This window comes from Siniperca chuatsi, linkage group LG14, assembly GCF_020085105.1.
Source record: "Siniperca chuatsi isolate FFG_IHB_CAS linkage group LG14, ASM2008510v1, whole genome shotgun sequence".
Lineage (NCBI taxonomy): Eukaryota > Metazoa > Chordata > Actinopteri > Centrarchiformes > Sinipercidae > Siniperca > Siniperca chuatsi.
In genome coordinates, this window is record NC_058055.1 from 11,426,031 (window position 1) to 11,438,921 (window position 12,891).

Below are 12,891 nucleotides of genomic sequence, written 5' to 3' on the forward strand. Positions count from 1 at the left end.
AAATTATGTTAAATGTTCCTGTTTTAAAATTAGGCAAGGCAGGTTTATTTGTATAGCACCTTTCAACAAGGCAATTCAAAGTGCTTTACATAAGACATAAAAAGGCATTAAGAAACACAAGTTAATATAAAGAGACTAAATAAAGACACACTGAAATAGGATTTACAAGAGTCAAATAAAGAAAAAGATCAAAATAAGATGAAATAGAATAAAATGAGAATAAAAATTGCAGAGCAGTGCAAGATATGAATAAATGGTCCCAAATGTCATTTAATAAAATGCAGTGGCAAACAGAAGTATTGAGCCTTGATTTAAAATAACAGAGTTGGAGCAGACCTCAAGTTGTCTGGGAGTTCCAGATATGTGGTGCATAAAAACTGAGCAAAACTGTGCAATGTTTAGTTTTGACTCTTGGGACAGTAAGCAGACAAATCCCAGACCATCTGAGACGTCTGGACCATCATAATGGAGCAGCAGATCAGAAATGCATTTTGGTCCTATACCATTCAGAGCTTTATAAACCAACGCTAGTGTAAAGATCTGAGAACTAGAGAGATGTGGTCTCTCCCAGTCTTAATGAGGACAGCGTTATCGAACCTACTGAAAATTAATGCATGGAAAGAGTTTTTCTAAATCCTGTTGAGACATAATTCCTTATATTATTAAGGTGATAGGCCGATTTTGTAATTGTCTTAATGTGGCTAGTGAGTCCATAATTACAATTAAGATTTCTGGCTTGGTTTGTGATCTCTAACGTTAGCAACTGAAGCTGAGCACTGACTTTTAGTCTTTTTTGGCTCCAAAGATAATTACTTTATTTTTTATCTTTGTTTAATTGAAAAAAAGTTTGGTACATCCAATCACTGACTTGTTCAATGCACCTACTCAGTGCCCATGATATCATTATATAAATCTGTCATCTGCATAATTATGGTGAGATATTTAGTTTGTTTCCATAATCTGAGCTAGTGGGAGCATGTAGATGTTGAACAGAAGAGGCCCAAGAATGGAGCCTTGGGGAACTCCACGTCATTTTTGCACGCTCAGATGTGTAATTACCAATCAACAAATATTACAGCAATGATGCCATTGATTCAGTCAGTTTAAATCTAGCACATTATCTCATCAACAAAAGGGCGTCTTCTCAGTGTGCTTTTAATATTTCTAGATTTTTATAATCCCAACCCATCATTCATTTCTCTGATGCTGTTGTCAAATGCTCATTAAGGAAGACAAAAAAAAAATAAAAAATCAGCAGGTTATAGTGCCTAGTATTTTATTTTCCTGAAGACAAATTTCGTACAATAAAACATTCCATCATAATCCAAATTAAAGTCCACCCTAAGAGATTTTACCTACTATGTAAACCTATGATCTTGGTTTAAACATTATTTGCTGTCATGAACAATTCTCTCCCAAAAGTAGAGACCAGAAACCCATAATCTCTTAAACAATTATATACAATTATAATATGACATCAACAGGTGGACTTCCTTCTTGTTTATGGCTTTCCTCTGAGTGCAGCTTAGACGGTGGATACTGGGTCCATCGTGCAGAATGTGCCTCTTAATCACATTATGGGCTTTGCTTCTTGTCTCGAGCTTTGGAAGAGAGCGGCTCAGTTGACACCTGGATCACAGGATTAACTAGAAAGCAACTTCCACTTAAGTCCCAAAATGTCCCACACATCAGATCAAAACATCATCCATGAATACAAAAACAACCAGCAAAATATTCTAGTAGCCACTGTCTCTAAATAACTAAGTTTAACCGTGATGAGAAAATAAACAAAGTTATACTTGTGTAATGCTTTAGTAATTGTTAGTTGGCTATTGAAATGACATGATAGCATGGTTAATTTATATTACACCACTTCCCAACACCTTTGCAGACCTAACGCTGAGACGACTACATAGCATATGAGAGTGTAGACAATTACTGAGCATGCACTTGTTTATCTGAAGAATATGCAGTTATCGAAGCAGACACTGCAGCTGTCATCACTATTCATCCCGGTGCCTTTGTCCCATCTATCAACAGCATGTTTCAACCCTTTAAATACTGTTTCTGTTTGAGGTAAAGTAACTGCTTTAGCAGTTCAGAAAGACTTCTTCTTTTAGCCTTGCCACAGAAGGAAACCATTGCATAATAAAACTACAAAAGCAGTGACAGAAAAGGGCGGTTTCTCCATAGGACTATACATATACACAATATAATCTCTTTTCTACAATATGGAACCATCAATAATTGCTGCCACAGTCCCCTATCTGTAGCATTTTCTGAGAAAGAAAATTTACAGTATCGCACACATTATCTGCCAACAGAGCCTTAACAGACTCTGTTAGGAGTCTGTGTCATCCCAGCATCCTACAGGCGCTTTGATATTGCTTTAACATTGTCAGCAAGTGACCATCTGCAAGGTCGCATAGTCCTTAATTACATTAAAATAATCTAGTGGTGTCACAACATCAACAGATATTGGATATGGTGCATGATCAGCAAACTACTAGAACACAGCAATGGAGGCTTTTTATCCCTTTACCTGGCTGATAATGCACACAAGATTTGTTTTTAATTTGACTGGAATAATAACCATCATCACATTATCACATCTATCAAACAAGGGCCAGGTGTGCAGACTGAAGACAGTTTTTCAGTCAAGTATCAGCATAATTTCTCCTTTGTGTCTCTGCAGTCGTCAGGACCAGAGTAAAAAGCCGACCGTTTTGTCAAAAAGGCTCCAAAGCCTGAATGAAACATGCACATTATTATGTCCTCATGCACATTATTATGTTCTCATGCATCCTCTTGAGCTCTGTGCAGCTCAATCAGGCACTAGCACAAAAGAGTGAACAACTAAAGTCTAACCTGCCATCCCTGAAGTCCTTCAGCGTTTGGAGCCACTTTGACGAGTATGTCAGGGTTTCTATTCATAGTTCCTGTTTTGTTTTAAGTTTATGTGAGTGTCAGTGTGTGGCCAGTGGCAGTGGATGACATGGAAAACCATTTACAGTCTCAGCAAATCCCTTAGTCTCTATCAAGTGAATCAACAAATATCAGCAGTGCCCTAAAAGAAAATGTGTTTGTGGATTTTTCCATAATGATGAGATGGGCACTAATAAAAAGACCATTACATGACCATTCTTTTTCCAATTTGTACATACTTAACACTATTATATACCATAGAAATATATAAATATTATAAAATGTCTCTTTTTTTTAGGATGAGCAAGCATTGGCATGCTACTTGATTCCAAGCTCTATATCTGCTCTAGTCATAAAATCAGTACACTGCAGGATAGAGACAAAGTTTTAGCAACTTTGTGTAGGCGTATGTGTAAAAAAAACCTCAACAGGAAGTAATATTTTGGCTATTTATGCTGTGTATCTTGTTGAAATTCAGTACTGCTCAAATTGGCTATGTAGCAAAGAGGTGAAACTAATAATCAATAGGGCTGAATCTGAGCTAGGAACTGTGCAACAGTCATATCTGAAGCTAAGTGAGGCCAGTTTGGTAAGGGATACTTCCCTTTTCACAACTTATTGTCTGTTCTGAACACACTCCCTCCGCGGTCAGCTCGTCAGGGGAGTTTATCATCTATCTGGAAGGTAAACCATACTGCTGCAGGACGGTCGAGTGATGAGTGTGTGCAGGGGGGGCGGCCATCACGATGGTGGTGCGTTCTGGTTCTGGTATATGGATGCCTTGTCTTTCAAGAGTACCAGACATAGATGACAGCTCCAGCTCCCTGAGTGCCAAAATAACAGAGAAAATCTATTAATGTCAGAGACGTTTAAAGCTGCATGTCCATGAGCCTAAAGGAGGCGCTGCAGCACACTAACCGATTTATGGAGGAAAGCCATCCTACAAGTAAAGCTGGATATTGACCCTCAATACTTTTTTGGTACTGAATGAAATTTGTATGTAACAGAAAGTATCAAAAACTGTCATGTAGTGAAGTTGGCGTCAAATGTCCGGTCAGATTCGTAATCTTGGTTATTTATTCTTTGATCATATAGCACCTGATTTATATAAAAATGTTGCCACTTTTAGACTTATTTTAAAAACAGCTGTTTGTGTGTAGACAAAATTTAACATTTGACAACTATTTTCATCTTTTGTTTAATGTAAATAAGGGTTTTATAGAAAAACATGTTTATGTTTCTCAAATTAAGGTAATGAAAAACTAGCGACTTGGCATTGTTTTCAATTGATGCCCAACCCTTCCTACAAGAAGCCAATACATTTTCAGAAGCTACTAAAGATGTAGAATCAATACAAACAGTTTGATACCTTCAGTGTTGTTAAGCAACACAAAAGAGGACATATTTCAGTTTTGTCTGACTCAAGCCTCATATCAGGCTTTCAGGCAGTGTGGGTTTGATTAATGTACAAGCTCGGCTTGCTCAGTGCAAGACTTGTAGTGTAGGTATTCTTTCTCCTTTACTGAGCCTTAAAACAACTGAAAACCCAAAAATATCGCATATTTTTTACATAGTACTGGTTCTACATCCCTGCCACCAAGGTCCTTTGCACAGTTTTGACATTGTTTTTTTTACCCAACACCTGAGGTCAAGCTATTCTCTATTTTAAGTAGAACACATCTGGTGAACTTACCCTCTGGAGGTTCAGACATGGGTGGGTTGAGACAGTACATGTGATAGCCTCTATCACAGTCGTCACAGAACAGAAGCTGATCCTGGAAGAAATGGGACAACAAGAACACTTTAAACATCAGACGTCAGCACTCTGCGCAAGCTACAATACATACAATATCTCAATGTAGGTAAACTCACGTCATTCTCTGAGGTGCCGCACATGTTGCAGCACTTGCACTCTATGCACTGCCAGCGGTACGTCTTCACAGCGGCCATCATTACAGGAGTGAACTGCAAGCAGGAGGGGTGGCCTGCGTGTAGAATAATGGTTATCACTTCACTGCAAATATTCCTACTCTTCCAGCTGCATAAATTAACAGTTTTTTCCTGTTGCTACTCTATTCTAGCAGCCAACGAACCTGAACGTCCGCAGTCGGAGCAGGACACCAGCTCTTCTGACTGGCCAGTCTTGTGATTGGTTTTGGAGTCTCCCAAGCAGAAATCACAGTAATTATTAGGCAACGCAACACCATCTGGGCCTTTCTTGGTAGCTGAGGAACAAGATGAAAACATTAAGACAGCATCAGTGTTCAGTTTCTCAAAAGTCCAGCTCTACATTGAACCCAACAATCTAATGGGGAAATCTCTGATGACAGTGAATGCTCTCTTACTTTTAGGCTCATTGGGCAGCGGCAGGGCCGGCTCGTTGATCTCCATCTCTTCCTTCTCCTCACCCTCCTCCTCAGCCAGGTGGGAGTGGGCGTAGTGGTAGCTCAGGCCGGGACGGTTCTTGTAGCGCTTCCCACAGACTGCCACCAAAACCAGAAAACACAACGTGTATGAAAACAAAGAACACATTAGTAAAGTCCATGTTATACAAAGTTAGTGGTGAAAGGGGGGTGACTCATGGTAGGGCTGACTAGCTCTTTTTGTTGCCATCATGGCATTTTTACTTCTGACCAAAAAATATTAACAGTAAAGCTGAGAGTAACAGAAATACTTGCTATCATTGTATCATTTCTATTGTCCAGATTGTTGCATTTATTGGCTTTTATGATGATACAAGAACTCTGGGGGTATTTCCAGAGAATTTAGTGAGTCTTTTTAGTGTTAAATGTAATATTAACAAACAAAGCCTTACAGTTTCTTACTTTAAACTTTTATATACTGTACACGAGCAAGGTAAAAATTGAAAATAATTTATCTACACAGACTTTAAAGCCAATACAGACTTTATATGTTCAGATAATTAGATCTGTGCAATATCTATTCTGTACCGATTTTCCACACAATTCTGTTTACTGTCTACTGCATATGTGAACAAAAGCTGTATAAAGCCTTTTGTGGATCCAGAGGGAGCTGTGCAGAATCTAATAAACCGCCTCAAGTGATGTCACTTGAGTCAGCATCGTTTGGAGTTGGAATTTGAAAATGAAAGAAATCTGGGGGTGTGGAGTTAGAAAGAAGTGAGCTTACCAGACCTCTGTAGCCAGCTCCTCATCTCTGCTTGAGGCTAGAGGCTCCAGGCTACATTATCCACATAACACACAATATACAGTAGAAGTGCAATGCTAAATTTGTGGAGTACTCTTTTAAGACATATGGTGGTACAGTTTAATTCACTTCAACGGCTTTGATATGGTGAAGTGATGATGTGTTTGGGACAGCAGGAAAATCAACCCAACACCTTTCTCCTGCTTTTTGTTTAATATCTGGATCGCCACAATGACATGATATACTGGCAATGAAATTAGAGGGAAAGATGAAAAATGATGAAGAAGTTGGAGTTGATGAAGAACATGCTCTGAGGCAGACATGCGTCATCACATCCTCTTAGCTGGAGCTCTGTGGTAACCATGTATTTAAGCACAGCATTAAAATAACATCTCAGCCACTGTAAGCACCACACATCTGCAGTTAGTAAATGCAGAGGTGTGAGATCTTCACAACAATGGTTTTAAACTGAAGTGCGTGACAAGCACTACCTCAGCAGTGTTTGACTAATGACTAAGTTACACTGAAATAAACTCATACATCCATCTCTCAAAACTGCATTTGAGTGTATAGGACCTCAGTCGATTGACATTAAAAACATTTTAACAATAGCTCCATACTGCTCTGAATATTAATGTTTCTGATCTGAATTTATAGTCTATTAATCAGTGGGGTAAGAGAAGCCAGTAGGATTGTGTAAGGAAGATTTACTGACTTTAGGGTATACAAAGATGCCACTGTGTGCAGCCATTGTCATAGGGGGTGTGTGAGGTTTGTCATAAGATAACTCCCAAAGACAAAGTACTTCTTCTTTCACTTCCATGCTTTCTCTCATTTTCATTTCCTCAAAGGCTAATGTCCTATTCAAATATCATTGAAAAGGAGTGATTACTGTTTGGGACAGTTTTCTCCAGAGCATCTTAGCGAAGTTGCTAAAGACACAGCTAGTCACATGCCAAGTGATTGTGTACAGTGGCAGAAAGATTTGAAAAATACTCCCCAAAGATCAAACAGGCATCAAACTGGCTCAAAACCAAAGCAGCAGCAGTTCACTCTAAAACATGGAACGTGAAATGAGACTTTACAGGGTGTAGAGGTGGTGAAGAGGAATAAAGAAAAAAAAAGTAAGGAAATAAACTGTAATGCAGTCAAATTGCACACATTCAGTAGCGAGACAAAAATCAAAGCGCAGAGGAAAAAATGCAGCAGGATCCAGCTTCTACGTTATCTAAATCTGTGGGAGGTTCAGGGCCAGATTGAGAGGGACAAATTACTTTCATGGGCCAAAACTTATCTTTTGTAAGCTGAGACGGCTCATATCTTTGGCCGATTACAAACTAGTTTAATTGGGGTGTATAATAATAATATGGTCTTGACCTTTTCTAAATCTACGTAATTATATTTAAGTGAATTGCTCAGAACAAAACATTTACCTTATGAACTAAACTACACAAAGAGCAAATATACTTGGTAACAGGCAGAAAATAAAAAAACAGGCAGTGAAGACAAAAGACAAGGCAGACTGGAGTAAAAAGGAATGAGAGAAATATACCTCTTTCAGAAGGTTTTGAAATATGCTTTTGTTTGATAGTGTCTGAAAGAGAGAAGAGAAGGAGAAGAGAGAGCACAGACACAGACTCAGAGAAATAGGCTCACAGACCGACAGAGGATCAGTCAGTCAGTCGGCGCTGCCCTACTGAGAACTGCAGCTGAAAGTGAAAATGCTTCACAAAAAGAGGAATAAACACACCAAGCAGTACAGATACATAGTCTGACAACACCAAAGAAGTGGAAGAAACATTTCCCCCTTGCCCAAGGAAAGGTTTGAAATGCAAGTTAAAGAAATATATGATATAATGACAAACCAAAGACTAGATTGGCTTTATAAATATGAGATTTAGGTAGTCAAACAAAGAGCAGAAAGAAGATGGAATACATTATGAGAAAGGGGAGAGGATGAAAAGGAGGACGAATAAGAATGAGGACTCAGGCAAAGTCTTGCTTGATTAGATTATAAACATTACAGGTGTTAACATCTGCAGTGACCCTCTGCTCTGACCCGAGGTCACATGCTCTACTCTTCCCCCATCAGGACTCACTGTCACAGGCGTATGGCTTGTCTCTGTCCTCCAGTGCTGCTGTATCCATCTTCTTCCTGTTACTGCCCACTCCTCGACCCTGAGGACAGAGACATTATTAGAGTCAACAGGCAGGCTGGGACACACACACACTGAGTTGGGATGGACTTTTGAGAAAGTATAATAATGTACACAACAGTTATTTACCTTCCCCTTCCCTTTGCCTCTTCTTTTAGGCGTGTCTTCCTCATAGTCTTCATCATCCAGGTCGTCCAGGAAGTCATCTGGCTCAAGGATTCTCTATGTTGAGGCAATGAGAAAGTGAGGCAAATTGGGCAAAGAAAGTAAAATTATTTTCTTGACTCCAAACATATCTTATGCTGAAAAGAACCTTTCTAATCCGAGCAGCAGGGTTCAGGCCTCCGGTGTAGTCATTTTGGTTTGAATCCTCCTCAGACCCTCGGAGCTCTGTGGTCGCCCGTTTTTCCAAGGAGTCCCCCTTCAGCAGGGCCTCCAGGCTGCTGCCATCCGCAGATAACACAGCATCCTTCTTCAGTCCTATATCTACCTCTATAAATAAAACACAAATGAGTTAAGACACAAGCACAAAAACAAAGTACTTAGAAGTATGTTTTCATACAACAGAGTGGTGCTTGTCATTTCTGACTGTTGAGGCACATTCTGATGCATACAACTGCCCTTACAGGTATAAATAAAGTTGTATTACAAGACGATAAAACATATGTCAATTCTTTTTTCGTTATAGCTGAGTGTGAAATCTTGCAGTTTTTCTTAAATGTCTGGAAAGCAAAGTCTTTTATAGCTTTCTTCTTAAGAGGTTGACATCATAAAATGCAGGATGAGCCGAGCTGAGCTGAATGCTGTGGTACCTGGCTTGACAGGAGAGAAAATAAGCCGGGGGTCCTCTGGAGGATGAGATCGTCGTTTCTTCCTCCACCTCCTGGATGGGTAGGTGTAAAGCTGCCCTGGAGCCATGCCTGAGGGACATCAGAACAGATCCATCTACATAACACCGAACCTATTTTAATACAGAACTTGTCAGCTTTTTGACAAACTGACTGCCATTTTCCTCAAAATGGCTTTTGCCTCATTAGCATAATTAGCATTTTCATTTAAAAACCAAGAGGGCACATTTAGCGGCAAGCTTGATTAAATTACAACTGGTTCATTGAAAAAAAGTTTGTATGTGGCACACTTCATGTTTTTGTGTCTCACCTGGTCCCCTATGTCTTTTTTCCATCCAAATATAGCAGTTGCTCTGAGCCACGCCAGTCTGAGAGTCGAGGAATGGCATCCGGACACTCCTCTCAGCACAGAGCCTGGCATTGTAGTTATGACATTGCTCCATGGCATCTCTGTAGTACTGCTCTCCCAACCTGACACAACAAAACCAGAGCCAGAAGCTGGTTATTCCATCAATTGTGGTTAAAAGACAAAAATCAGCAGGGGTGGCTATTTAAAAACCAGTGCAGTCTGACTTCAAACTTTCACACCCTTCTGTCAGTTTAGTTTAGTAAGCCTGCTGTCTTTCTACGTTGTGCTGCCACCTTAGAAAAACAACCCACTCTCACTCACTAGACAATGCCTTTGTACTTCAGACCAAATCATTAGTGAGAGCGTGCAACAGCAGGTGTTCCTCTGTTGGTACATCAACAACAAAGAACTTGGTAGTCAGCACAGTCACAAGTGCGCTATGTTTTCAACATAAATATACTTAAAGAGTGCTGGCCGTTTATTCGCTTTTAGAAAAGCTAAGGGCTGCATCTCCTCCAAGTGAGACAAACAGGCTCACGACAGAGACCTTACTGGTTCTTCAAATCCCCGAACGGCAAGGAAAAGAGGGAGTGAAAACAAGTAGTCCTGTCATCCAACAGCTGCAACTATGAGGCTGTCAAGGTGCCCTGGAGCAAGGCACTTTCCAGTGCAACTACAGTAACAGTTGTACTGGAGCAGTTGATCCTTGATGAGAGAACTGCGAATATACTATGTAGTTGTATAAAGGTTTAAAGCAGCTGTTCACAGACAGTGACTGTTTTTAACAAATTACTAAACTACAAACTATTATAACCAACTAAAAATGTGAAAAATTGCTGTGTATGTGAATATTTCTCATTTCAACGCCATCAATATTATTTTCTACATTATTCTTGGTATTCTTTTCTACTGAGATACTATAGTTTTAATTTCTTAAGACAGCATTTAATTAATGAGTTGGTACAAAGCCACGCAAATAACCATTGGAGAAGTTCAAAAAGTAGGTACTTGTATATCTTGCTAGGTGTCAGGTAAGTTCCATGTTTTCATTTGTTACCATGGTTACTAAGGGTCTAGCCAATTGCTTGTAAATTCCGTAAGTCTGACATCAACTACCTGGGCACCGCTTCTACACAAAGTAAAGACAACGGAAGTGGAAGCACGTTTTGGTACAACCGGGTAACTGAAAACTTTATCTTTACAGTTCTAAAGAGTTACTATGTGCGAATTAGAAATGTGCTAGCTACAGAGGCTATAACCCTGAGGTCTCAAGATGAAAGGAGTGATCTTCAAGGCCAGTCTTTCATTCATTCTAAACTAGTTGGCCAGTCGCCATGGCACTCCAGACTGCGCTAACAACGTTGGCCACAACACTCACTTTAGCTTGTTAGCGCGCGAGCCACCTAGCAACTGTACTTAACTGACGTTAGCACCGCGGTAGCTGTTTGGCTAGAAAGACACAACAAGTAACCACAATATCTCTATAAATACATATATGATCAAATCTACGCACGTTCTATTACACAGACTCGTGATTCATGTTTCAGAAACGTCATCTGCGTGTCTGCTAACTTACACTTCCATTCCAGGATGTGAACACACGACGGTCCGACAGCGTTGGCTAACCTTACTAAGTCAGTGGAAATGTTGCTAAGATAGCTAGCGACACGCTCAGTGACTATATTCTCATACAGCTGTTATGGTGTAAACGCGGTGTGTGTAAACTAGCCAGGTGTAAGGTGTGTAGAAAAGTCCAACACTTACAGTTTAACAACATTCTCAACAACAGCTGCCATCTTGCTTTAATACACTGGGAAAGTGGCTGCGGGTAATGTGCCCTCCGTTAGGACTTGCAGGGAGACACAGCAGGAACGTGACTCCTAGCGTCCTCTACTGGTGGCGTTATGGCATTGCCAGATATTTTATCATACAAAGCTGCAAGTCTAACAATTTACTAACAACCCTTTTATGAATTTAAAGTTTTATTAACATATTTATATTAACTTTTATTTACTATCCCATTGACTGATAATGATAACCTATCAATTACCCTTACCTTAACCACACCTGTTTACAGTGCCTAGTGCCAACCACTCTCTTACATTTGTACCTCACCCTAACCTCACTTTAATCCCTATGCCAAACTCCAACCACACTTTCCCATCACATGGTAGCTCACAAACAATGAAACAAGACTTGTGGAAAAAGTTAAGCAGGGCTGAACCTGATCACTGCCTGGAGGGGAGACTGCATGAAAAATATACAAAGTATGGTAGGCATCATTGTTGTATTCCCTAAGGCCTAACCAGCATCCTTTCAAAATCTTATGTTTTTTTGTATCATTGGAGGAGTTTTATATTGAATTTTACTTCTGTCCATGCACCACGAAGGCTGTAGTCCGACCTCATCTCAATCTAACAATTATTTCCATTAAAATGTTATCGTCAGCAGCTCATGTACATGTAGGATAAATTATCCCTTAACATCATATTCTTAATCCTAAATGAAAGTACACTTTATTTATACAGCATATTTCATACACAAATGCAGCTCAAAATGCTTTACAGTACCAAACAGAAAAAAAAAGAAAGAGCAGACAATTTAAAGCCCCCGCACACCCATGCTCCACCCACAGAGGTGATTTACCTTGTGCCTGATTAGACCTCTTCTCAGGACTGTGGCCATGTACGAACTTTATTGACATCTCCCTCACCCTTCTGTTAGTTTTGCTGCTTCTTTTTCATGGAAGACATTTTAACACGTCACAGAGGGAAAAACACACTGTCATGACTTACTGGGACACTTGAATTATACAGAGCTATTGTTAATGCTTTAGTAACACCTGAACAGTTACCAAATTACATTTACAAAGTATAATCGATCTGAACATACAGGATAAGGCTGCACTAACCAAGACTTTCTGTTCATCACTGGATGTTTTCTCGTCTTGTCATCACTTGACCTTTAAATTTAAGTCAAAGGAAACTCATTATTTAAACTGCACAGGCCAAGTTTAACTGTGTCAACTGAGATGTTCCCTCAGTCCCTCCTACACCTCTTTCACAATATAAACTTTTAGATTATGTTTGCTTGCTGGCTCATTATTTTCTGAGGTCTTTGACCACCATCCTCATCCTCTCCCGTTGTTCAACCTCCGGCACAGAGATTATAACCACTGTGATGAAACCAAGGCTCGGGTTTCTCTAAGCAACTCTCACTGCAGGTTTGCTCTGCTCTTTAGATGATGACATCCTTCCCAGCATCCACTGATTCATCATAAACCTACTGTATGTTAGTCATTACTCGATCATCCTTGACCTCATTTGCTGCAGTTGCATCATTAATTCATTCTTAACAGCAGCACTGCACACATCCTCTACACGCGTACTGCAAGAACTATATTCCACATGTAGGCTACTGTAGTAATGATAACACACATTTAGCT

The 12,891-nt window shown here is 39.8% G+C and overlaps 1 protein-coding gene across 3 annotated transcripts; it reads right to left on the bottom strand.

Annotated features, from left to right (window-relative positions):
• Positions 1-1,259: 1,259 nt before the first annotated feature.
• On the bottom strand, positions 1,260-11,359 carry dpf2 (D4, zinc and double PHD fingers family 2). 3 transcript variants are annotated; one of them, XM_044222928.1, is made up of 12 exons: positions 11,211-11,359; positions 9,408-9,568; positions 9,062-9,169; positions 8,563-8,741; positions 8,379-8,471; positions 8,193-8,271; positions 7,646-7,687; positions 5,271-5,408; positions 5,019-5,150; positions 4,798-4,910; positions 4,619-4,700; positions 1,260-3,749 (listed from the first exon to the last, which is right to left on the bottom strand). In XM_044222928.1, exons 1-12 carry the CDS (start codon positions 11,240-11,242, stop codon positions 3,667-3,669), a joined length of 1,242 nt encoding a protein of 413 aa, XP_044078863.1. In that variant the 5' UTR covers positions 11,243-11,359; the 3' UTR covers positions 1,260-3,666. The 3 variants fall into 3 exon arrangements, with proteins under 3 accessions (XP_044078863.1, XP_044078864.1, XP_044078865.1); XM_044222929.1 differs by lacking the exon at positions 11,211-11,359 and adding an exon at positions 11,023-11,183; XM_044222930.1 differs by lacking the exon at positions 7,646-7,687.
• Between the last annotated feature and the right edge of the window lie 1,532 nt (positions 11,360-12,891).